We start from the raw sequence: 23,058 nt of genomic DNA on the forward strand, positions 1-23,058 counted from the left end.
GCCACGTGGGGTGTCAGGAAAAGCACCCCCGAGGCTGGGCTCACCGCCTGCAGGATCAGGGGTGCAGGGGGCCCCGGTCCGGGGGTCCGAGCATATGTGGGCCCGGACGACAGAAGGGGTGCGTGGGAGGGCTGCGCAAGGGTCCGCGTCGTCCGCTGACACGGGGCGAGGCCAGGAGGGGAGATTAGCCAGCGGTGTGCGGTGGCTAATGTCAGCCAAAGTCCTCATCCTCGGGTGGCCGCAACACGGTCCCCACGGGTCCCAGAGGCTCCGACCCCAGCGGCCGTCCCCGGGCCGGGTGGCCCCTGCCGAGCGACAGGAGGGAGCGGAGGAGCCCAGGAGACGCTGGAAGAGGGACGGGCTCTGGAGGCTGTTTTCTCGCTTCCCAAGCTGCGATCGGAGTCCCCCTTAGATGACGCCAGACCCCAGCCTGGGGCCGGCTGGCAGCCGAGCTGGGACAGGAGCCTGTGTCCTGATCCCTGTCCCAGGAGTGACAGCAGGCCCCCGGGAGGGTCCCCCCTCTCCCGCCCTGCAGAGCCCTCCCCCTCCCCCCCCAGCTCTGCATGGAGCCCCCAGGCTGGGTCTCCGTGGGGGTGTGGGCATCACTGGATCGCTTTGGGGAGCGAACCCCAAACTTGTGCCGGGAGGTGTGCTGGGAGGTTCGGGTCCTCAGGAGGGTGGGGGCGGCGTGCCGGGTCACGAGGCTCTCCCTAGGTCTCCGCGTGTGTCAGGTTAGCCCAGTCAGGGAAATGGTCCAAGTCAAAGATGACCCGTCCCCACGTGTTGACAGCCAGAAATACACAGAAGACTCCGATTATGTTCATCATGAGTCCTGTTTTCACCTGGAAAAAGACGGGTCAGAGTCAGCACCCCCGGGTGGGCCGGGCCGTCAGAACAGCCGTGACTGGCTGGTCTGCTGGGCTCCCGTCCCTGGGCTGTGCTCTGTGCTCTGTGCTCTGTGCTCAGCCGGCCCCCAGGCAGAGCAAGGCGGGTCGGCAGGTGTCCTCGGTGCTCAGAGCCTCCGGGAAACCTCCACACCCAGGCCAGCATTTGGAAACAGCCTCGGGGAGGCGGCCTGAGGCCCAGCGGAGGCTCTGTGACCACGAGGGCCTTCCTTTCTGGCCTCCCCCTCCCATCCCAGGTGACGGAGCCAAAGCAGAAAGGAGGGGGTCGTCCTCTGTCTGCGTTTGCGGCCAGGACATCCCCCGCTCCCAGGCGGTGGCCTCTCCCGCCCCCTCCCTGCTTCTCCTGACTGTCCTCTCGAGCTCCCGCTGGTCTTGGAAGCCCGTCACGGCCACGCGGGACCCCCGCCCTCACCCTTTCCGAGGGCTCAGCGAGGGCTCCCCAGGTGAGAGCTTCCACGCCTCACCTCCCAGCTCTGGGGGCAGAGCGGTCCCCGGAACGTGAGAACGTCTCAGAAAACAAGCAAAGGAGCACACGCATGCAAACGCACGGGTCGTGGCCGTCACCGGTCGGTACCCCTGACGCCAGCCGGGAGTCGTGCGTTACCATGTCAGAAACCTTGAGGTGTCCGTAAGCAAACACGATGGCATTGGGCGGGGTGGCCACGGGCAGCATGAAGGCAAAGGACGCGCTCAGGGTGCAGGGCAGCATGACGTACAGCGGGTTGAGGCCGATGGAACGTGACTGGGGAGAAACACGGCGCCACGGGTCACACACGCAGGCGCCGGAGGCTCCAGGGACCGTCTCTCTGAAACGCGTCCCCCTAATGCGCCCTGTGCCTCCGTCCCGCCGGCCCCTCTTCCCGTCGGCACGGGTCTCGGTAAGAGCCTTGCTGGGCCCTGAAGCTGAACCCGCAGCCACCTCCCGGGAGGCCTTCCCGAAGGCCCCCTCGGTCCATTCAACACCTACTTCCTGGGCACCAGCTACGTGCCACAGACCATGCCGGGTGCTCAGGCCGCACCGAATCTCGTGGCGTCCCCGCGGCCCACGTGTGCACATGGCTGTCCGTCCTGCCACGGACCTAGAGGGCCCGCGTCTCCTCACCTACACACACGCGTGCTCTTACACATGTCTGGGATCGTTTTGCATATGGAATTCGATACCTCTTTTTACTCTACAGCTTAAAATTCAGCCACATCAGACAGCGCCCCGCACCGAGTGGATGTTCATTAAATGTTTGCTGAATGGACGAATGCTATAGCTCACAATATTTGTTCGTGTCTATCGAAACTAGCGATGATCCCTCGTGCAGATTTATGTGCACGTGAGGACGGATGCCTGTGCAACATTATATCAGCAAAGCACTCAGGAGACAGACTCATCCCTAAGCCGGTGGCCGCAGAAGCAGGCTGCTTAAATGAAAACGTACCTACAAACAAGGGGACAGCTTGGGGCTGTGAAGAATGACAGCACGGGAAAACAAAATTCAGGTGCAGAACAGGACCACAGAATGAGGCCATTGGTTTAAAAAGAGAGAGAGAGAGAGAGAGAGTGTGTGTGTGTGTGTGTGTGTATGTGTGTGATACATCCAGAAAGATACCTAAGAAATGAATAACAGAGGGGCACCTGGGCTCAGTCGGTTGGGCGTCTGACTTCGGCTCAGATCATGATCTCACGGTTCATGAGTTCGAGCCCCAAGTCGGGTTCTATGCTGACAGCTCGGGGCCTGGAGCCTGCTTCGGATTCCGGGTCTCCCTCTCTCTCTGCCCCTCCCCCGGTCATGCTCTGTCTCTCTCAAAAATCAATAAACATTTTTAAAAATTTTAAAAAAGACATTAGTAACAGAAATGGAAGCTGGGGGGTCAGGGTCTGGCGTTACTGGACATTTGTTAGCCACGTGTAAGTATCATGTTTTCAACTCTAAATACCCTTCAAAGCTGTGATCCGCCCCCCCCCATGCTTGATAGTATCATTCCGTACAAATATATTTAATCTCCCCAATCCTCTGCTGTTATGAAAATATTTTTGTAACAAGTAACTCTGTGATGGGTTGTTCTGGAATGAGCACCTCTGGAGATCTTCCCGAGATACATTCCCAGACATGAAATTGCTGGGGCGGACCTCAGGTTAGGGTTCCTGTGGGTAAACAGGTCTCAGGAAAGGCCACGCCCGGGCACACGCCCTCTGGGGAGGGCTGAGAGGCCCAGGCAGGGCCCCCGTCTGTGTCCTGACCCCCCTCTCATCCTGGCCTTGGATGTGCATGGTGTATGCACCCCACGTGCCTCTGTGACCCAGCTCGGGGGTCGCCGCCTGCCCCCTCTCCTGGGGTGGGTGCTGAGGCCGGGGCTCCGGGGGCCTCGGAGGTACCGTGGGCTTCTGCTCCTAGGAAAGCCTGTTTTCCAAGGGCCTGGCCACACCCCCAGGTGAAGACCTCCATTTGTCTGGCTCTGGGCTGGAGGCCTTTCCCGGGGGCGGGGGGCGCTCACCAGTGCTGGCCCAGCAGCGTGCTTAGGGGAACCGAGTTCCAACACTTTCATCCCTGCCCGGAACGGAAGGACAAAACCACTGGGTTTTACTACCATACACGCGGACGCCGGGGCACCGAGTGGAAATCTACTGACTTGAATCCTGGCTCTTGGCTCAGACTCCTGACTCCAGGGTGACAACCACGGTCTCTCCCAGGCTCGGGCTGTCGCCCACAGAAGATTTCCACGGCCCCCGTCTTACTTGGCCCTAACCACAGCTTGGACCCAGGTCCTCCGACCGCCAGCCCAGCCTCCTGCTGCACCACCCTGAGGTCGGGACCGCCGCGCGATGGGCGTTGGAAGGAAGCCTAAGAGATCACCGCCTCTCGGTGCCCCGCCTCCTCCTGAGTTCCGGCTCGCACATGCTTGCCCACAGCACAGACCTCTAGCCTGGCACCGCCCCCCGCCCCCGCCCGGACCGTCCTCTCCCTCCCGCCTCCCCAAGACCCAGTCCCCCAGGCTCTCTTCCTGGCGGCCCCGCCCGGCCGCCCTCGTGCACACCCCGGGCTACATGCTCCAGACCCTCCAACGCCCCCATGACACTGGCCCGCAAATCCCGTCTCCTCAGCTTGAGAAATAACCGCCACATTTATAAATGGATTTTGAGGGCCTGGTTCTTGCTGTGCACTTTGGGGACCGCGGAGGACCCGAGGACAGAGACCGAGGGTCATCAGAGGCTCAGAGGACCAGGCCCGCAAAGCGTGTTTGGGCTCCGTCCCTTCAGGGACCCAGGACACGGTCCCAGCTTGGCGGCTTCTTGTGCCATGACGGCTAAGGGTCCCCTTCCTGGTGGGTCACTCACCATGGAGGCGAAGATGGGCAGGAATAGGGTCGTGGTGGCCACATTGCTCGTGCACTCGGTGAACACGGCAACAAGCAGGGACAGGATCAAGGTGATGGCCGCCGGGGGCACAGAGTGCAAGGGTTCCATCTGCTCCCCCATCCATTCCGACAGCCCCGAGGCCTTGAAAGCAGAGGGGGGGGGGGGACAGTCACCGAAGGCTGCGGGCCCGGGGAGCTCAGCCCCTCCTGCAAGTCTGACTCTCTCTCTGCATAAGAGCCACGGGTGGGCTCCACGAGGCCACACCCTCAATCCCCACCCTCGCCCTGCTGTCTCCTAAATCCGTTTCCAGCCCAGCTGGTCTATAACTGAATTTTGGCCCAGTGACACTCAACATGCCTCTACCTGAATTCACTCTCTCTGGCCCAGAGTCTGCTCCCCGGGGCTCCCGTACACCTGCCGCCCACCCTGGGAAGCTGGACACCGTCCTGGGGTCCCTGTCCCCTTCTTCCTTATGCCCACTCAGCCACCCAGTCACCCAGAGCTCCTCATCACCATCTCCTCTCAGCCCCCGGTAGCTCTCCACGCTCAGGAGAGGGATCCGAGGCAGACGCTGGGGATTTAGAGCAGGAGCGAGTCTCAGGAGAGAATAGCTCAGGGGGCCTCACGCTCTGAGACTGGGTTGGACGACCGACTGTACGGGGCGCCTGCTGGATCTCCCTCAACGCCTCCCTGCTAGGTCTACTCGACCTCAGGGTGTTTTCCCAAGTGCAGATCTGACTGATTCGCCGCGGCCACCACCCTTCAGTGGTCGCCCACTGTCTTCACAGTAAGTTCACTCTCTCTGTTGTAACCCCCGGTGGAGTGGCTGCACCAGCCTCCTCTTCTGCTGCTCCTGCACTAGAAACGGCACACTTCCCCCTTCACTCAAGGGTCACTTCTCCCTGACATGCTTTTCCAGACACGTCCCCCTCGCCAGGCTGCAAAGGCCTCAAAAGCAGGGACGTATATCAATCTCCTCTGTGATGCTCAGACTGATTTAACAGGGACATAAAGGGAATGTTTGATGAATGAATGAATGAATGAATGAATGGGAGATAACGGATGGATGGATGAGGTGACCAGATGGATGCATTTGTTCATCCAAAAGATATTTATGTCCTTGCTATGCACTGGGCTCTATTCTAGATGCTGAGGGAACAGCAGAAATAAGATAGACCAAATTTGTCCATGACATTCTATTCCTGGATGGATGGATGGATGGATGGGTGGATGGATGGACAGATGGACGGATGGAAGGGTGGATGGATGGATGGACGGATGGACAGATGGACGGATGGAAGGATGGATGGATGGATGGATGGACAGATGGACAGATGGACGGATGGAAGGGTGGATGGATGGATGGATGGATGGATGGATGGGTGGATGAATGGACAGGTGGACAGATGGATAAATGGATGGATGGATGGATGGGTGGATGAATGGACAGATGGACGGATGGAAGGGTGGATGGATGGATGGATGGACGAATGAATGGACAGGTGGACAGATGGATAAATGGATGGATAGATGGATGGATGGATAGATAGTTGGATGGATGGAAGGAAAAATAGATGGGTGGATGGATGAATGGATGGATGGGTGGATGGATGATGGGTGGATGGACAGATGGACAGAAAGAAGGATGGATGGATGGACGGATAGATGGCAGATGGACAGATGGATGAATGGATGGATAGATGGATGGACAGACAGACAGACAGCTGGAGGGAGAGAGGGATGCAGGGATGGATGGATGGAAAAATGGATAGGTGGATGGATGGACAGACAGCCAGTTGGAGGGATGGAAGGAAGGAAGGAAGGAAGGAAGGAAGGAAGGAAGGAAGGAAAAATGGACAGATGGATGGACGGACGGGTGGATGGATGGACGGACAGTTGGATGGGTGGATGGATATCAGCACCAAGCTGGCTCATCTCTCCCTCAACCTTACTTCTTCCCTACTGGGGAGGAATAGAAGTAAGAAAGTTTCATTTGTGTGTGTTTTCTCCTTAACGCCAGTCCTCTCCTTCTGTGCTGCTACATACCTATCTAGAGAAAAATGCTTAAATGTCAACTGTATCAACAAGGAACTCATCAAGTAAAAGAACCAGGTGTAGTGGTGGAAGTGGTCACAGGGACTCGAAAGAAAGACCTCCCAGAACAAATCAAAGCAGAGATCATTATCGCCAACCCCCGGGGGCAGCCCTCACAGCGTCCCCTGCCTCTCTTGGTTAACTTATTCTCTTGGTCACTTATTCACTCATTTCTGCAATTTTTCAAAGAGCACTTTCTCTCTTCCAGGCACTGCCCGTGGTGCAGGGCCTCTCGGTGACGAGACAGAGTCCCCTGTCCTCAAGACGCGTGCAGTTCTGCGGAGCAGACACAGAGCCACAGAGCACAGAGCAGGGGTGTGGGCAGAGGGACACCTCAGGTCTCTGACGCCGTCTTGTGCAAGAGGGGCCCTGGCATCCCGCAGCCGGGGGCGTTACCTCACATCCTTTGGCCAGTGCGAAGCCGCCCCCCAGCAGCAGCACGATGCCCCAGGGCACTTTCTCCTGGGTCACCTTCCAGGTCAGCAGCGCAGGGGGATAAAATGGAGCTTTCCTTTCTGGGAAGAAACAACAAAAGACACACATACGCAAGCCAGAGCAGCAGCGGGAAGCAAAAGAGATCGATTCCAGGGGAATCAAAGCCTGTGTGGACCAGGGACGCCCTCCCAGAGCGAGGTTTCGCATCAGCTGAAACTCACAATGAACGCCACACCCAGTGCTGGTGAAAAATGCTGGGTAACGCTGTCACCCACTCCTGGGGAGCATACGCATTGGCCCAATCTTTTTGAAAAGCCATTTGGCATATATACCCTTACAATAACACGACTCCTGGAAATTTATCCTAAAGAAGAAACACCTAGGGGCGCCTGGGTGGCTCAGTCGGTTAAGCGTCCGACTTTGGCTCAGGTCATGATCTCACAGTTCGTGGTTCAAGCCCCACGTCGGGCTCTGTGCTGACAGCTCGGAGCCTGGAGCCTGTTTCCGATTCTGTGCCTCCCTCTCTCTCTGCCCCTCCCCCATTCATGCTCTGTCTCTCTCTGTCTCAAAAATAAATAAAAACATTAAAAAATTTTTAGAAAAAGAAGAAACACCTATGCACCTGAAAACACTAATTGATGGCAACGGAAAATTCCAAACGGCCAGAACGTTCCACAAGAGAGAACAGTTCCGCCCCTCGATGCGCTACGATGCCGTAATTAGAGAAAATGGACGTGAAGCCTGTGGCATTAACAGGAAGCGATCACACCGTAAAGACACGAAAACCCAAACAACCGAGAAACGGAATCTGAGCGGCCCGTGTAACACACATGCATCCCAGCAAAGACCGGAGGAGAGAAACCGGAAAAAGCACGGATGGCCTTGCGGGAAATTGGAAACGTCTGTCTGTTCTCTTATAATATTGCCAAGGTTTCTAACGTCTGGAGGGCACAAGAGAAGAATTTGCAGAAAACAGTCCCCAGGGAAGGCCTGACGAACGCTCCCGGGGGCCTTACCCTCCTCCGTCTGGCCACGGAAGTTGAACTGGGGCCTCTGCGAAGGCACTACGAACAGCAAGGTGGCCACAAAGGTGGCCACGGTGGCGTCAGACGCGTACCTAGCAGAGAGAGCACACGGACGTGCCCAGCTCAGTTTTGGGACCATCACCGCTCGGCGAGCCTGCTCTGCGTCTACAGGCTCGGCCGAGCGTGAGGACTGGAGCCCTAAGGGCCGCGTAGACGGAACCCTGGCTGGAAACCAGGATGTCTGCCCCCAGCTGGGTGACCCTCAGCCACTGGCTTCCCTCTCGGTCCGTGCTGCTCCGTGGATGAGCCTCGTGACCTCTGCTCATCAGGCTCTCTGGAATCCTGGGTTCACCAGGGTGCCCACGAGGGCTTTGGTGATAACTCAAGAGCCTTCAAATGCCGCGGGGGGCCGCAGGCAGCTGTCCGCCTGCCCGCATGGCCTGCCTTGTCTAGGACACGGGTGTTTCTCAACCTTGCTTCCTTCTGGCCACAGAACCGCTCAACCTGGAGGGAGGCAGCACACATCCTCCGGGCCAAAGAGGCCCCGGACCCCGGACTCCGTCTGCTTTCAGAGGGAGGAAAGACGGCAGAACGGAAGTTTGGAAGCTAGAGCTCCGGGCTCGGCAAATCTGTCTCCGTCACATCCCGGCCACCCTGCCTGGCCAGCAGGAACTGTCTGCGGGCCTGTCGCGAGGACTGGGGAGAAGAGACCCAGCCGTGAACCAAGGCAGCGCTGCAGAAGTCACGCGCGGGGCCGGGGCACCCGTAACTTACTTTGTCTCGCCCTCCTCCCAGGCCAGCGACACCCAGCCGGGCATGAAGCCGGGGTCCCGGGAGAACCACAGGCCGACCAGCAGGAGGAAGCAGAGCAGGACGTTGGCCTCGGCGAAGGAGAACGGCCCCAGCTTCCTGTACTCCTGCCACAGCAGCTCATACACGGCCTTCTCGCGATGCCTGCTCTCCAGCCCGCAGCCCCAGGACGCCTTAAAACTGGAGGTGCGGAGACAGAAGGCGGCGAGGCCGGCCAGACAGTCAGACGGCGCTGCCTGTCGCCCACGGCGGCCCCCCCCCGCCGGCCCTCCCCCGCAGGGCGCAGGGCGGGAAAGTCTCTGTTAGGTGTGCCCAGCGCGTGGCCCAGGGCGCCCCCAGAGCCGGAGGGGGCTCCCCGGGAGCCTGTGGCCACGGCCACCACAGTGTGCCCTGCAGGACCTCCCCCGGAGGTGCTGGCACGAGGGACGAGGAGGAGGAGGGATCCCTGGGCAGCCGTAAGGGTACCTCAGCCGTGGGAAGGGCCGGCCAGGGCCACAGGGCCCCGGACAAGGCCCACGGGATTCTCCGGGCGTTCCAGCCCCCCGTCAGCCTGAAGGCACTGGGCGAGGCCAACAGGACTGTCCCCGGAGAGCCCTCCCTGGCGGGAGCGCCTCCTGACCCCTGGGGCACACTTCCCGGGAGGGCAGGGGTGCACGGAATCGGCACCAAGGGCCAGTCTGTGAGCCGTTCTCGTGACGCCGGCTCCCGGGATAAGGGGCCACTCGGTGCTCTCAGCTGCCCGGCCCGTGTCCGGTGCCACATGTCCCGACACCGACTCCACGGCGGCTGCGGATGGGACTCCCTCGGGCAGGTGGCTATCCATGCCGGCCCCCAGCCGTTGCCGCCACGCCTCCCGGACGCCCCCTCCCTGACACGAAGCGGTTCGCTCCCGGCTCAGGGCTAATCTGGCGGCTGCCGGGCTGGCACCCGATGCCGGCGGGTGGGTCGGGCTGCCCGCGGGAGCCCCGGGCCGGGGGGTGCGGGGTCCTGTAGAATGGCCGCCACGGAGCCCCTGACCCGGTGCTGCAGAGCCGGGGCGGGGAGGCCCTCGGACCCCCAGGGGCGTCGCCGGGGAAGGCGCGCAGAGGAACCTCCATCCCTGGCCCCGGGGACAGCCTGCTCAGGAAAGCCGGGTACGAGCCGGCTGTGATGTCCCGTTGGTGCTGGGGGCCTGTGGACCCCGGGCTGGACGTGAACTCGTGAACTCGGAAGGCGGCTTCCCGGACGAGCTTCCTAGAGGAGGCTGGAGGCAGCCTCCCCGAGGTCGTGCCCCACGACCTGAGGTTGATCCCCACGACCATCCAGATGCGGGACCCGGAGGAGGGCGCCGCAAGAGGCAGGTGCTACCCCCGATCCGGTGAGGGCATCTAGGAAGCCTGGGGCGGGGGCCCCCGGGGCCCGAAACGCTCCAGGCACGGCCTGCTGCTCCCGCCGTCGGGGCTGAGCGGGAAAAGCCGTCCCGGCGAGGCTCCGGGGAGCTGCCCACCCACCAGGCTCCGCGTCGGGTTAGCAAGGACCACCGGGCTGGAGCCGCGGGCCGGCAGTGTGGGCGCGGCAGCCCAGAACGCAGACACGGGCGGACGCCCTCCTCAGAAGGGCGGCAGAAGCCTCGCCAGGCTGGGGGGCCACGGCTGGGGTTCCTGACGTGACATCCCCTGACGCTGGCAGTGCCCCTGTGGCCTCGGGGCCAGCCCAGCGCCCCCTGCTCTCTCTGCCAGGAGCTCAGCGGGCCTCGGGGCCTCGGGCAGCCCCCCAGCTCAGGCTGGCGCCCCTGACGCCTGGCTGTACCGGGCCTCGTGGCAGTCAAGGGCAGTAACCCTCGGCCTCCCCAAGAGGGGCTCTTAGGGACTCCGCTGTGTCCCCCACGTTCGCGTGTTGAAGCCCTAACCCCCGGCCGGACGGGCTCGCCTGAGCCTCGCCCGGACTCACCGGACCCGCTCACCTGAACCTCATATAGACGCACTGGAGACACAGCCAGGCCAGCAGCAGCATCACCAGCATGTTGGGAAAGGCGAAGCCAAACCAGGAGGCGAAGTTCACCAGGTCTCTGCTGTCCGGAAACAACCTGAAGGGAGAGACACTGAGCTGTGCACGGTGGCCCCACGGTGGACGCTGAGACCGGGCCTCGCCACGCACAGAACAAGACCGGGGGGTGGCTGCCCGCCCTGCCTGAGCGTCCGGGCCACCCTGGGGACCTCGCAAAAGTCGGGGCCTCGCCTACACACAGGAGGCGGCCAACAGCTTCAGGGCTCCACGGATGAGGTGGGGGGGCGGGGGGGCCCTGGGAAAGCCACCCTCCCGATCCTCCTGGGGCTGGCGGAGGGTCACTTCTGCGGCGGCCGGCCCTCTGCCCCCAGGCACCGGCTCCCTTAGACACAGCCTTCCCCACTCAGCTGCCTTTCCCAGAGGAACTCCGGGGAGGAGGGTAAGGCCATCATTATAGAAGGTCCTCGAAGATCAAAACAGTCTGCGTGTTGGGCCTCAAGTGTCTGCGGGCTGGGCTCCTTCCCGCCTCCCGGCTGTCCTGCCTGCTGGCCTGGTCCAGCGGGTAGCTGCCCGTCAGGGCCCCTCACTCGGTGATCCCAGCCCCACCCGCACCAGCCGGGCCCAGGATGAGACTCCTCAAGGCCTGTGTCCCTTTGTGGCCGGGGCGGGAACGTGCCCACCAGCCTTGTGGTTTTTCTGCAGCCCCTTCAAGGGCGCTTAGAGGCAACAAGTAACCTGACCTGTGACCCTCCCATAGGGCACCACCGTTAACAGCCGGGGTTGTTAACGCATCGAGCCCGCTGCGAGGGGCTTCTGTGTCTGTTTTCTGCAAGTTTGACGGAGACCCGGCCTCTCGCGCCACACTGTCGTTTCCCTCCGACACTGTCGTTTCAGCTCCGTATTCAGGGCGCATTCCCGTCGGAGTGAGAGCCCGGGGAGGAGGGCAGGACTCGCCCCAGAGCAGAAGCCAGCCTGTGGGGTCTCGAGCAGGTGCAGGGCTGTCCGGCCCCGGCCCGGCCCCAGCTGAGCAGGAAGGAGAGCTGGGGGCCCCCCGGCCCCGGGCCCTCCTTACGTCCCCAGAAGGCAGGCCCCAGAAGGCAGGCCCGTGACTCACTCGTGCATCTGGCCCAGGAGCACCACGTTGGGCCCCGTCCCTGTCAGTGTGGCGGTCCCTCCGATGCTGGCCGCGTAGCACACGCACAGGGTCATGGCCTTGCGCACGCTCCTCCGGTCGCGGTCGGCCCGCAGCCCCTCGGGGGGCCCTTCGAAGGTCACTTGGCTCCCTGTGGGGGGCACGCGGCGGGCTGAGCTCCAGCGCCTGACCTTGCCCCGGGCCCCTGCGGCCTGCCTCCACCTCCTTCCAGGAGCTCAGCTCCACACAAATCCGGCGGCTTCACACACGCCCTTCTCTCCTGGTGCCCTGTCCCTGCTCAGGCTGTTCCCTCCGCTGGGGGACAGGGACAGCCCTCCGAATCCACCTCAGGGCCCTCTCCCCCCACAAGGCCCGTCCCTCTCCAGCGCTCCCTCGGCGTCCGGCCGAGGCATCCCTGGGTCAGATGAGCCTCGCCGGGGGCCTCCCTACCCAGCCTGCCGGGCTCTGCCGTCCCCGGGGAGCGTGTCTGTGCACCTCTGTAGCCGGAACCCGGCCCGGGGCCCGGCGACAAGGCCATCGCCCCCCCACCCCGGGGACGTGCGGTGAACGCGGCAGAGAATGAATGAGACGGGCGCTCTCTGGCCAGCCCCGGGGCCTCCCCCCGCCCCCCGATGCCTGTGGGAGCAGAGGCCCCCCGGGCAGGGGCAGGTGCGGGCAGGGGTGAGGGGCGCCCGGGCCGGGGGCTCACCTGGCAGCTGGCCGGCCCTGCCCTTGTCTGCCAGCTCCAGGGCCCCCAGGCCGGCCTCGGCGGAGCCGGCCGTCTCCATCTGCTGTAACATGGCCTCCACGATGGGCACCATCATGGCCGTGGTGGCCGTGTTGCTGATCCACATGGAGAGAAAGGCCGTGACGCCCATGAAGCCCAGCATCAGCCTGTGGGGGGGGGGGGCGGGAGGGAGGTTCCCAGCATCAGCCTGTGGGGGGGGGGGCAGGGAGGGAGGTTCCCAGCATCAGCCTGGGGGGGGGGGGCGGGAGGGAGGTTCCCAGCATCAGCCTGTGGGGGGGGGGGCGGGAGGGAGGTTCCCAGCATCAGCCTGTGGGGGGGGGGGGCGGGAGGGAGGTTCCCAGCATCAGCCTGTGGGGGGGGGGGCGGGAGGGAGGTTCCCAGCATCAGCCTGTGGGGGGGGGGGGCGGGAGGGAGGTTCCCAGCATCAGCCTGTGGGGGGGGGGGGGGCGGGAGGGAGGTTCCCAGCATCAGCCTGCAGAGGCGGGGAGGGGAGGGAGGCCACAGGTTCCCCCGGCCCCCCCCCCTCGGGAGCCAGCGGGGGACGGGACGGCCCTGCAGGGGTGGCGGGGGCCGGGGCCGAGGCGTGGAGGCCGGTGTGAGACCGGATGGCGTCGGAGGGGGTCACAGCTATAGTGCCTCCCCCCACAACCCTCCCCACAAACATCTGACACCCCTGTGCCGGCTACGGGGTCACCGAGAGCCTCAGACCCGGTCACGGCTGTAAGGGGCTCCCATCCAGCTGGAGCTGGCCCAGTGGGGAGAGCTGGCCCCGGAGTGACCGGGCTGGGTGGCCAGCGCTCAGGGGTGGGAGCCTGCCCCCCCCGCTCCATGCACGCCCTCTGCCCCCTCCACTCGGCAGTGGACCAGGACCACAGACTGTTCTGGAAACATGTCCCTGTACTGGTAACACCCCACCTTCCCCAGCGTCTAGACTGGCTCCTCGTGGAGAACCTGTCGGACCGCAGCCTTCTCCGCAGCCTCCCTCCCAGCTCCCGCCACCGGGGCCGAGCACACCCCCCCCCCCCCCCCAGCCTCCCCGGGACGTTCGTCTCTGGCTGGACCTGGAGGAACATTCCCACGTCTGCTCCCCCTTCGGCCGTGAGCAGGGAGGGTCTGATTCTTCCCCGAGGCTCCAGGGCCGGGACTGGAAGGCTGGGGGGGGGGGGGGGGGTTGGCTGAATGGGACTCCGCTGCTGGTGGTCTCCGTGCTCCTGTGGGCCAGACCCCTCCCCGAGGTCACCAACCGGCCCGAGGAAGGGAGGTTCAACAGGTGTCCACGCGGGTGGGCCCCATGGACCCAGAAGAGCAGAGGCCAGGAGGAGGCCACGTCTGCATGAGTCAAGACCCCACGGAGGCTCAACGAAAAGCCCCCCCAGGGCGGGCAGTGCCGTGGACGGCCGGAGGCCGAGCTCCCAGGAGGAGCGGAGACCAGTGTGTGGCCGTCCCGGGTCTGGAAGGCAAATCTGTGCGGCTCGCTCCAGAACGAGGTCCACCTGCTTGTGGAGAAGCCACACCCTCCAAGGATCCCGAGAGTGAGGATTCTGAGAATTCTAGAATTCAAGCCTCTAGACTACGCAGGGGCTCTGCATTCGACCCCACAGAAGCTCCCTGCAGAAGCTCCATGGAGCGTGACAGATCGGGGGCCGGGGTCTGGGAGTGCCCGGCACGACCCCGGCACATGGACTCCCCAGGAGGGATGTACCGGGAATTGACCAGCCGCTGCCTCCGGAGGCCGGGCTGGAGACACAGGGACACGGGCCTGCCCTCACTGAGGGAGCCCCAAGAGAAAGGTGCGGCCTGAGTCCCCAGTTAGAGGCTCAGGCCGGTCCGACCCCCATGTGGCCGTCAGCAGTCTTTAGCCTGAGGGCAAGGTGGCAGGTGCTGCGCTCAGGGTCAAGCCCATTTCCTGCTTTCCCCACAGAACCCCTAGGGGTATCAGGCAGGGCTTGATCCAGCCTCCACCCGCTCGGTTCCCTGCGGGACCTGCAACCCCTCCCCCAGGTCCTCTGAACACACGGGGCCTTCCCTGCCCAGTCTCTTCTGCATTCAGAGGACCTTTACTCCCCGCCGCTCACACGCCCCACCCAGGGGTCCACTGCCTGCCAAGCCCTGGCGGCCGGCCCTCGCCCGCGGGGCATCTGGTGTGGCGCATCCCGCCCCGGCCCGGCCGTGCAGAGCCCTGTGCCGAGAGAGAGAGAGAGAGAGAGAGAGAGAGAGAGAGAGAGAGGGCGCTCACTGTGCTGGCTTGGTCCCCACCCACAGGAGCGTGCGCAGGGCTATCCTCTTGTGCAGATTCCAGCGCTCCACGGCCACGGCCATGATGAGGCCGCCCAAGAACAGCATGTTGGTGTCCTTCATGTACTGGATACACACCTGGAGGACGGCACGGGGCCCATTAGGGCCACCCCGGCCCCGGGACCGGCCAGCAGGCCAGGCCGCCCGAGTGGGGACGGAAGGTCAGGAGGTCCGTCCGCGGGCCAGACGCGTCGGGTCCCCGGGGGGGCCGGGCAGCTCCGACAGGGCCTCGGGGAGTGCGCCACGGGGCAGACGCAGCATGCCGCCGGGGGCCCCCAGGGGCGCTCACCTGCTTGGAGTCCAGAATCTTCAAGAGCGGGAAGAGCAAGGCCGGCATGAGGGAGGTGACGGCCAGGGGGATGACCTCCGTGCACCAGTACACGGCCATGAGGATGATGACGTAGGCACACCTGACGAACTGAAGGAGCAGCCCTGAGGCCTCGGCACCTGGTGCCCCCTTCCCCCAGCAGGCACCCCCCCCTCCCCGCCAGCGGCTGCGGGCACAGCCGGAGCAGGCTGCCGTAGTCGGAGGGCCTGCCCTCGGGCCGCCCCACCGGCACGGCCTCCCCGGCCCAGGACCCGAGGGGACCCAGGACCTCGTGCCCCTGCCTCCCAGCTGGGTCCTGGGCAAGCCCTCGCACCTGTGCGGGACAGAGTAAGAGAGGGGGCGTGGAGGAAGAGGGGGGAGGAGGAGGACGACGACATCGAGGACGAGGACGAGGACAGAATACAGAGGTCCCCGGCTTCCCACGGTTTGACCTGACGGTTTTTCGACCCTCCAAGGTGCCAACGTGGCCACACGAAGTAGGATCCGTATTTAGAATTCCCCGGGCTCCGCGCGAGCGGCCGGCCTCCTCTGTGACCCTGGCGACAGCGGCCTCAGCTCAGAACAACCGTTCTGCGCCCCCACGGGCCTCCTGGTTGTCACTCTCGGGACCGCACTCCACGAATTGCACAAGACATTCAACACTTAGGTCGGAGAGGCTGGTGCCCGACTGCGGGGCCGGCTGGTGAGCTCCAGGCGCCACGGCAGGTGCTGAATGCTTTCTCCGCCTAGATACCTAGCTGCCAACCAGCCCGTGCGCAGAACCACTGGTGCAGGGTATTCAGGCTTGTTTTTATCACTGGGCTTTCTCATCAGCACCTCCCGTCACAAAGGCCTCGAGCTTCCGAGTGGAGTCCAACCCTGGGCGAACCGTCCGTTGGTGCCGTTAGCCGCGTAGCCCCCGGGACCTCGGCTTTGCGGTGAGACAGGCCTGGTTCTGGCACGAGCTGGAGGCCGGCCGCTCACCGGCTGTAGGACTTGGGGCCTCGGCCCCATCGCTTCCGGGGACGGGGATGACCTGGCCCGCCTCCCTAGGCTGGCATTTGGGGTGCCCACCCAGACCGCCCTCTCCCCCTCCCGGCCCTTCCCCCGAGTCAGCCACACCTGCCGCCCCTGCCCCTCACCGTGCCACCGCCCCCCTGCACCCTTCTGACCTTCCCACGTCCAGCCCTGCACACCGTGGCTCCCTCTCCCAATCTGCGCATCTGTTCAGGGCATCCCCCATTTAAAAGCCTTCTGTTGCCTTCAGGACAAAACCCAAATGCCTCAGCAGGGCTCAGGAGACCCCTTGTGAGGAGCAGGCCCTACAGACACCGCCCCCCCTCCTGCCCTGTACCCTGAACTTCTCTGGCGGTGACTGTCACCACTTTTCTCTTGCACACATGCTACCCGCCTGGAGGGACCGCTGGCCGCACAGCTCCGGGGTTCTCCCCAGCCCCTCCCCCGCCCCACCCACCCTGTGTCCCCAGCAGCTCGCACCCTGGGCTGTCACGGCTGGCCCCCACCCAGCACACACAGCCAACAGCGACCAGCTTGGGGGCAGAGCCCGAGCCCGTGGGTCACTCTGTCCTCAGCACCCAGCACCGGCTGACACTCAGGGGACGCTGGCCGAGTACCGATGCGGGGACAGACCAGCCGAGCCCGAGCCATCCACCTGACGGCAGATGCACCTGTGCACCGTCACCTTCTCGTCACCCAGGAGACCACCTACTGTGTGCAGGAAACATTGCACCAAGACCTGGAAATTCTCCATCTGGACGGTGTTGCCAGTCATAAAAAATAAACTTCCTTAGGCCTCCCAGGAGCACCCCGGGGCACTGCCCGACGGCCCGGCCACTGCCGCGTGGGGACCAGCGGTTCTGCGGGGGACCGAGCCAGCCTTGAGCTGTAGACACAGCATCCGTGGCCTCTGCCCCCACTAGATGCCAGTAGAAAGGGCCCTCTCCAGGGGTGATCGTAAAAATGTCCCCAGACTTTGCCAGACGTCCCGGGGCCCGGGGCCTGCAGGGGTCAATGTTGGTTGGAGTCGCAAGGTTCAAGGCAGGACTGCAGCGCGGTTAGAAGCCCAGGCTTTGACGCTAGACAGACCCGATCCCTGTCTACTGTCTGCCACTGTCTGGCCTTCAGGGTCCCTGATGTGTCTGGACCTTGGTTCCATGGCGGGGGGAGGCTAGCAATGATCCCCTCCAGTGGCGGACAATAAGGAGGTACATTGTAGAGACTTTAAAAACAGCAACGCTGTCCCCAAATCCTTCTCTCCGTCGTCATCCTGCCGTAGCAATGCTCAGCAAGGTCGCGGATACACCCCCCGCCGCCACTCCCAGCCCGGCCCTCTCCCGGCTCGTGCCCAGCCAAGAGCACCCATTAACGTCCGGTGTGCAGAGAGGGCTGGATGTGACTCATGTCGTCTAAACTCAGCAACGTGACACGTGTAACCACTTTTCACGGCCCGGTCCCTGGAGGCACCAAATATAACCCGCTGGGAATGCGTCTGGAAGGGAGCTTAATTCCGAGAGAAAGGTGGACAGTGGGAGTCACAGGGCAGTGCCCAGCACGCAGCGGGTCAACAGCCGTCTGCCCGATGCACAAGTGAATAAAACCATGGCTCATTATGAAACTAATTAACAAGCAAGGGTGTCTGTGACACGGTGCTTAATGGGGAAACGTGGGTGAGAGCACATCTGTGCGTGGGTGTGTGTTAGGGCACTTAAGGGTGTTTTCATGTTCATATTATATGTAACAGACCTTGCAATTAAGAATTTTTAAATAATTTTGGGGCACCTGGGTGGCTCAGTCGGTTGAGCGTCCAACTCTTAGTTTCGGCTCAGGTCGTGATCTCGCGGTTGGTGGGTTCGAGCCCCGCGTCCGGCTCTGGGCTGACACTGTGGAGCCTGCTTGGGATTCTCTCCCCCTCTCTCTGCCCCTCCCCTGCTCGTGCTCTGTCTCTCTCTCTCTCTCTCTCTCTCTGTCCCCGTCTCTGTCTCAAAGATAAACATAAAAAAAAAAACTTAAAAAAAAGAATTATTTAATAATTTTAACAAAACAAACAATAGGATGAACACATTGTTTATTTTGTTAAAGAGCAACCTTCTCCGGAAGGACCCAGAGAAAACTCCCAAGAAGTGGAGCAGAGATGAAGCCAGGAAGGATCAAGGTGGAAAAAGAGCAAAGCTGGGGAGAGGGCCGGGCACCAGCAGAGAGTGGCTGCCTGGGAGCCGCTTCCGCACGCTCGGGGACCGGGACGGCCGCCCAGGCTGCTGACCGCCCGCCCGCCGCCTTCCCGGAAGCCCTGTCCCTGACAGGTGCACCTGGGTTCCTTGCACGAGGGGGCGCTGTGGGGGCGGGGCAGCGAGCTCTTTGCTGGTGACCAAAACAAGATGCACCCGGGAGGGAACAAGAACACAGGGTCCGGACGCCGATGGGGGAGGGGGGGGGAGGGGACAGCACGGAAGGCTGCCTGCAGGACGCCTCTCATGAGGGTCTCCCTTTCCTCGCCTGATCCTCGCTCCCAGGGCGGGCCGCTGACGTGCATACACACCCCGAGTTGAGGGTCCCATCAGGACCCCCCCGTGTGCGCTCATGCGGGCGTGTAGAGGTGTGTGTGGGCCGGGGGGGGGAGAGTGGGGGGTGTGGGGTCTCAGCCACCCTCTCTCTGAGCAGGAAGGTCAGCCAAGCTGCTGTCACCCTCCCAGGAACTTCACTCCCTGCCGGCACAGAGGAAAGGCCAGCTTTCCTGCCTGGCTCCCTCGCCGTCTACGAGAAAATACGGCTTCTTGCAGCTGGTGCGGCACTGGAGGGCCCCCCACGGCTGGACCTGAGGCCCTTGGCCGGTCCAGGGTCACGCGCAGCCCACCCAAGGGTCCTTCCGGCCTCCCTCCCCCATCCTAGGAACCGGCATCGTCCGCTTTTGGTGCCCAAAGTCCGAAAGCGTCAGAAGCACACCTCCTCGCCCACTGTGGAGATGAGAAAACCAAGGCCCAGAAAGCGCGGGCTCCTGGGTAAAGTCGCACAGAGAAGGCGGTGGTGGAAGTGAAATCTGTCGCAGGTGGGCTCCCCGAACTCCCAGCCCAGCCCCCTACCCCCTAAAGAGCTCCTCTGTTCCCCTGAACCTGCCCCCCGGTGGGGGTGGGGAACCGGAGGTTTCCTGTCTGGGCTCAGAGTGAAGGCGCTCAAAGAGGGATGGAGGAAGGAGCAGCCAACAGCCACGAAAGGCTTCAAAGGGCTTCGGGCCTCTGCCAAACGGGCTTCCACGGCCCAGCGGCCAGGGCTCCCGGCCCGCCCCCGCCCTGCGGCCAAGGCCATTCATCCAGGCCTCCCTCCCTGAGCGCTGGGCAGCCGGGTAGGGGCCGCGGCTTCCCCGAAGCCCTGGGTCGTGCCACCCAAGGCGTGAGCCTGGGAACGCGCCCGCCTCCTGCCCGGAGCCGCAGGCCAACTCTGACCAGCCTCTCAGCCGGCGGCTTCCCGGCCTCGGAGCAGGGAAGAAATGTGCATCACTGAGAGGGAAACTGAGGCTCAGAGAAGGGCCAGGGAGAGGCAAAAACAGCCCTTCGGGATCCACTCGGGGGTGATCGTTTTGCGAGCGTCCCTGACTGGCCTCGGGAGCCCCCCACAGCTGCGAATTCCTCACTTGCTAAGAGGGGGTGGGGGTACACGGGCGCCCAGGCTCCCCGTGGGTGCGGGCGACACTTGAGGGTGAAGTGGAGGGAGATGCCGAGCCAGGGGCTGAGCCCATGGACAGCCTGTGTGGCAGGATCCCAGCTAGCTTGCGGGTTTCTGCGCCCTGGGGTCTCCATGCCCCCTCCACATTGTTTGTGGGCACCTCCCATCTGGCCCCCGAGCTCCCGCCAGAGTGCGAGCCCGGGGATCCCCGCGCTCCAGCTCTGTGCTCCCGGGTCGGTGCCCGCGGCCCGCGCAGGGCGCAGGGGGTCGGCGGGGCTGCGGGGAGACGCAACTGACCTTGGCGGGCATCAGAATGACGAGTGGCAGCAGCAGGAGCGGGGTGAGGAACAAGATCACGAAGGACTTGAACCTGGAGACATAGGTGCGCGCCGCCGAGGCCATAACGCAGGAGGGAGGCGGCGGGAGAGGCGAGTGACGGCAGCCAGCGACCCGAGGGCTTAAGAAGGGGCCGCAGCGGGAAGGGGAGGGGGGGGCAGTGCCAACCCCGCCCCCGTGGCGGGGCCTCCCCGCGGCCCCAGGGGCGGGGCCACCGCGCGGGGTCGGTGGGGCGCGCCGGCCCCCAACTCCGCCAACCCCGCCCGGGAGCGTCCTGGGCCCGAGCACCCGCCGGCTCTCCAAGCCTTTCCTGCGCCGCCCAGGACAGAGGCGCGCGCGGGGCTGCCGACCAGGGGCGATAGGTCGTTCGCGGTGCCGGCTTTGGCGTGAGCCCCCGTCCCCAGAGCCACCTGCAGCCTCCTGGTCTCCGCGGGGCTCCCAGACGGAAAGTCCTCGCAAGCCCCTGGGTCCCTCGGAACTGACGCCCCGGCCGCTCCCTCCTTTGCCGGTTACTCCCGCCCCCGCCTCCCGCACTGCAGAAGGGTCTCTGGCGGAGACGTCCCCGCGCCCTCCTCGCCGCCGGCCTTGCGCCCGCAGGTCACCCCGGCCTCCCGGCCGCGTCCGCGCTGCGCTGGGCTCAGGACCCCTCCCCGCCTCCGCGCGCCCTCCCGGACCCAGCGCATCCCGCGCTCTGCAGCGATCGCCGAGGAGGCCGCGCTAAGGTCCCCGAGGGCCGAGCGCCTTTCGCCCTCCAGCGGACACCAGCCGCCTGCGGCTCCCGCCTGACCCAGGCTGCTGTTGCCAAGTTACAGAGGGGACGGCGGCGGGGCAGGGGGTCTCCGGTGGAAGGGCCCTTCAAACAGTCTCTCTCCTGAAAACACTTACTCAGCGCCTGTTGTGTGCCGGGCCCCTGGCTGGGGCGCTGGAGACCAAGGTGCAGACAATACGGCCTCCTCACTGCCTCCTTCCCTCCCTTCTCCTCCGCAGGCCGGTCTCATCCTGCAGCTTTCTGTTGGTGAGTGGCGCCCAGCCTGGGCTTGAACCCCAGCCTGCCCCTTAGTGGTCAGGCCGGGTCTCATCCCGCCCTGGTGCTGGAGCCCCGCATCGCATTTCCAACCTTTCCCGCCAGGACGCACAGCAGGACCTAAAACAACACATCCTAAGTCAGGCCGGTGACTTTTCCCGTGACCCCCACCCAAGGAGGTCCCCCAGACCCCTCCTGCCTCTGCGAGCCTCCTGCCAGCACCCTCCTGCTTTGTCCTTCTCAGAATTTCCCCCCTTGCCTTCCCCACCCCCGACCCTCTACCCCCACACCCTGCACACTCACCACAATCTGTACCTTTACGTTTACTGGCGTGGACTTTCTTTAATGTCTGCTTTGTTCCTCACCGTCTGCCAGCCAGCACCTTCTACGTGGCTGGTGCGGTGCACTCTCTCGGAGCCTTTGCTCCGGGACGTGTGAATGAGACAAGGAAACCATTTCGGTAGGTTAATACAACGCCTTTCCAGGGGGCACAACCCCGGGTAGAGGTGGACCCCTGAGCCGTGCTGCCTGGATCTGTGTCCCGGCCTTTAAATCACATGAAGCTCATTTTTTCTTAAATGGGGGTAGTAACGCCAACTGATTCCAAAAAGTTGCCTTGAAGGTTGCAGGAGTCAACGCTCAGAGAGTTAACACGCTCTCTGGCATCCGAGAAGCAGTCGGGAAAGATTCGCTCTTACCGGTATCCGAAAAATGCTCTGAGTTGCAGCAGCGATGGGGGAAGGCTTCTTGGAGGCGGTGACATTTGAGCTGAGACCTCGGGGCTGAGTAAGATTTGCCAGGCAGCAGTGGAGGTTAGTCAGAGTCCATCAGTGAGTGAAAAAATAACAAAGTTGTTGAGAAAAAAAAAAACTTTGGAAGCTTAGTCCTAGAACGTAAGTGCTGCGACGAGAAAATAAACCACGTGGATGGCGGGATTATATCAATTCGTGGACGGGAAGACCGAACACCGTAAAGAGACACGCGTCTCTAGGGCGCCTGGGTGGCGCAGTCGGTTAAGCGGCCGACTTCAGCCAGGTCACGATCTCGCGGTCCGTGAGTTCGAGCCCCGCGTCGGGCTCTGGGCTGATGGCTCAGAGCCTGGAGCCTGTTTCCGATTCTGTGTCTCCCTCTCTCTCTGCCCCTCCCCCGTTCATGCTCTGTCTCTCTCTGTCTCAAAAATAAATAAACGTTGAAAAAAAAAATTTAAAAAAAGAGACACGCGTCTCTCAAGTCAATCAACAAGTCCCATTCGATTCCCGTTAAACCCCCACGGAGTCTTCCTCTCACAAGCGGTCTAGAATTCAGACGTTTGCGGGGAGTAATGGAAGGAAATTGCCCTATCAGAGTTCAAGGCTTACGAAGTCATAGTAATTGGTGCCATCACTCACTACTGGCATGGGGAGAGAAAAAGTAGGTCACCAGATTAAAGAGCCTAGAAACGGACCGTGCACGCTCACATGGAACCTTGACGTACAAGACAGATTGATGGATATTCAGTGCCCACTGGCAGCCGTTAGACTAATTCGTTTTTAGCAGCAGGGATATTTGTCTTTCGCTAAACGTGTTGACCACGTAGGAACAGCGTGATGGTAATATCTAATAAGTTAATGAACTTATTTCCCATTTTTGTATTCATGAGTTTTATTTAGTTATTTCCAAAAGCTGAACATAAAGGTTCGATTTTCGAATGCAAATATATTTACCAACAGAAAACTCTGTTGTGGTTTTTTTTTAATTTTTTTTTTCAACGTTTTTTTATTTATTTTTGGGACAGAGAGAGACAGAGCATGAACGGGGGAGGGGCAGAGAGAGAGGGAGACACAGAATCGGAAACAGGCTCCAGGCTCCGAGCCATCGGCCCAGAGCCCGACGCGGGGCTCGAACCCACGGACCGCGAGATCGTGACCTGGCTGAAGTCGGACGCTTAACCGACTGCGC

The 23,058-nt window shown here is 62.8% G+C and overlaps 1 protein-coding gene across 4 annotated transcripts; it reads right to left on the minus strand.

The window, feature by feature from the left end:
* Window positions 1–558: 558 nt before the first annotated feature.
* Window positions 559–20,162, minus strand: SLC13A5 (solute carrier family 13 member 5). 4 transcript variants are annotated; one of them, XM_047089921.1, is made up of 12 exons: window positions 20,058–20,162; window positions 15,066–15,194; window positions 14,718–14,854; window positions 12,443–12,576; window positions 11,716–11,884; window positions 10,558–10,680; window positions 8,580–8,795; window positions 7,797–7,897; window positions 6,742–6,860; window positions 4,231–4,392; window positions 1,510–1,647; window positions 559–842 (listed from the first exon to the last, which is right to left on the minus strand). In XM_047089921.1, the coding sequence occupies exons 1-12, from the start codon at window positions 20,160–20,162 to the stop codon at window positions 711–713; spliced, it is 1,665 nt and encodes a 554-aa protein (XP_046945877.1). In that variant the 3' UTR covers window positions 559–710. The 4 variants fall into 4 exon arrangements, with proteins under 4 accessions (XP_046945877.1, XP_046945875.1, XP_046945878.1 ...); XM_047089919.1 differs by having other exon boundaries at window positions 12,443–12,627; XM_047089922.1 differs by lacking the exon at window positions 15,066–15,194 and having other exon boundaries at window positions 12,443–12,627.
* Between the last annotated feature and the right edge of the window lie 2,896 nt (window positions 20,163–23,058).

Source organism: Lynx rufus, unplaced genomic scaffold, assembly GCF_022079265.1.
Source record: "Lynx rufus isolate CCGP_SWC_20201006 ecotype Redwood Valley unplaced genomic scaffold, mLynRuf1.p SCAF_28, whole genome shotgun sequence".
Taxonomy (NCBI): domain Eukaryota; kingdom Metazoa; phylum Chordata; class Mammalia; order Carnivora; family Felidae; genus Lynx; species Lynx rufus.

What these genes read in the sequence shown, in the direction of transcription:
- SLC13A5 (XM_047089919.1), bottom strand. Translation starts at nt 20,162, where the DNA reads ATGGCCTCGGCGGCGCGCACCTATGTCTCCAGGTTCAAGTCCTTCGTG. An exon ending in TCATTCTGATGCCCGCCAAG is followed by an intron (nt 15,195 to 20,057) that starts GTCAGTTGCGTC and finishes CTGCTCCTTCAG; the next exon opens with TTCGTCAGGTGTGCCTACGT. An exon ending in TGCCCATCTTCGCCTCCATG is followed by an intron (nt 1,648 to 4,230) that starts GTGAGTGACCCA and finishes GTTTCTCCCCAG; the next exon opens with TCACGTTCCATCGGCCTCAA.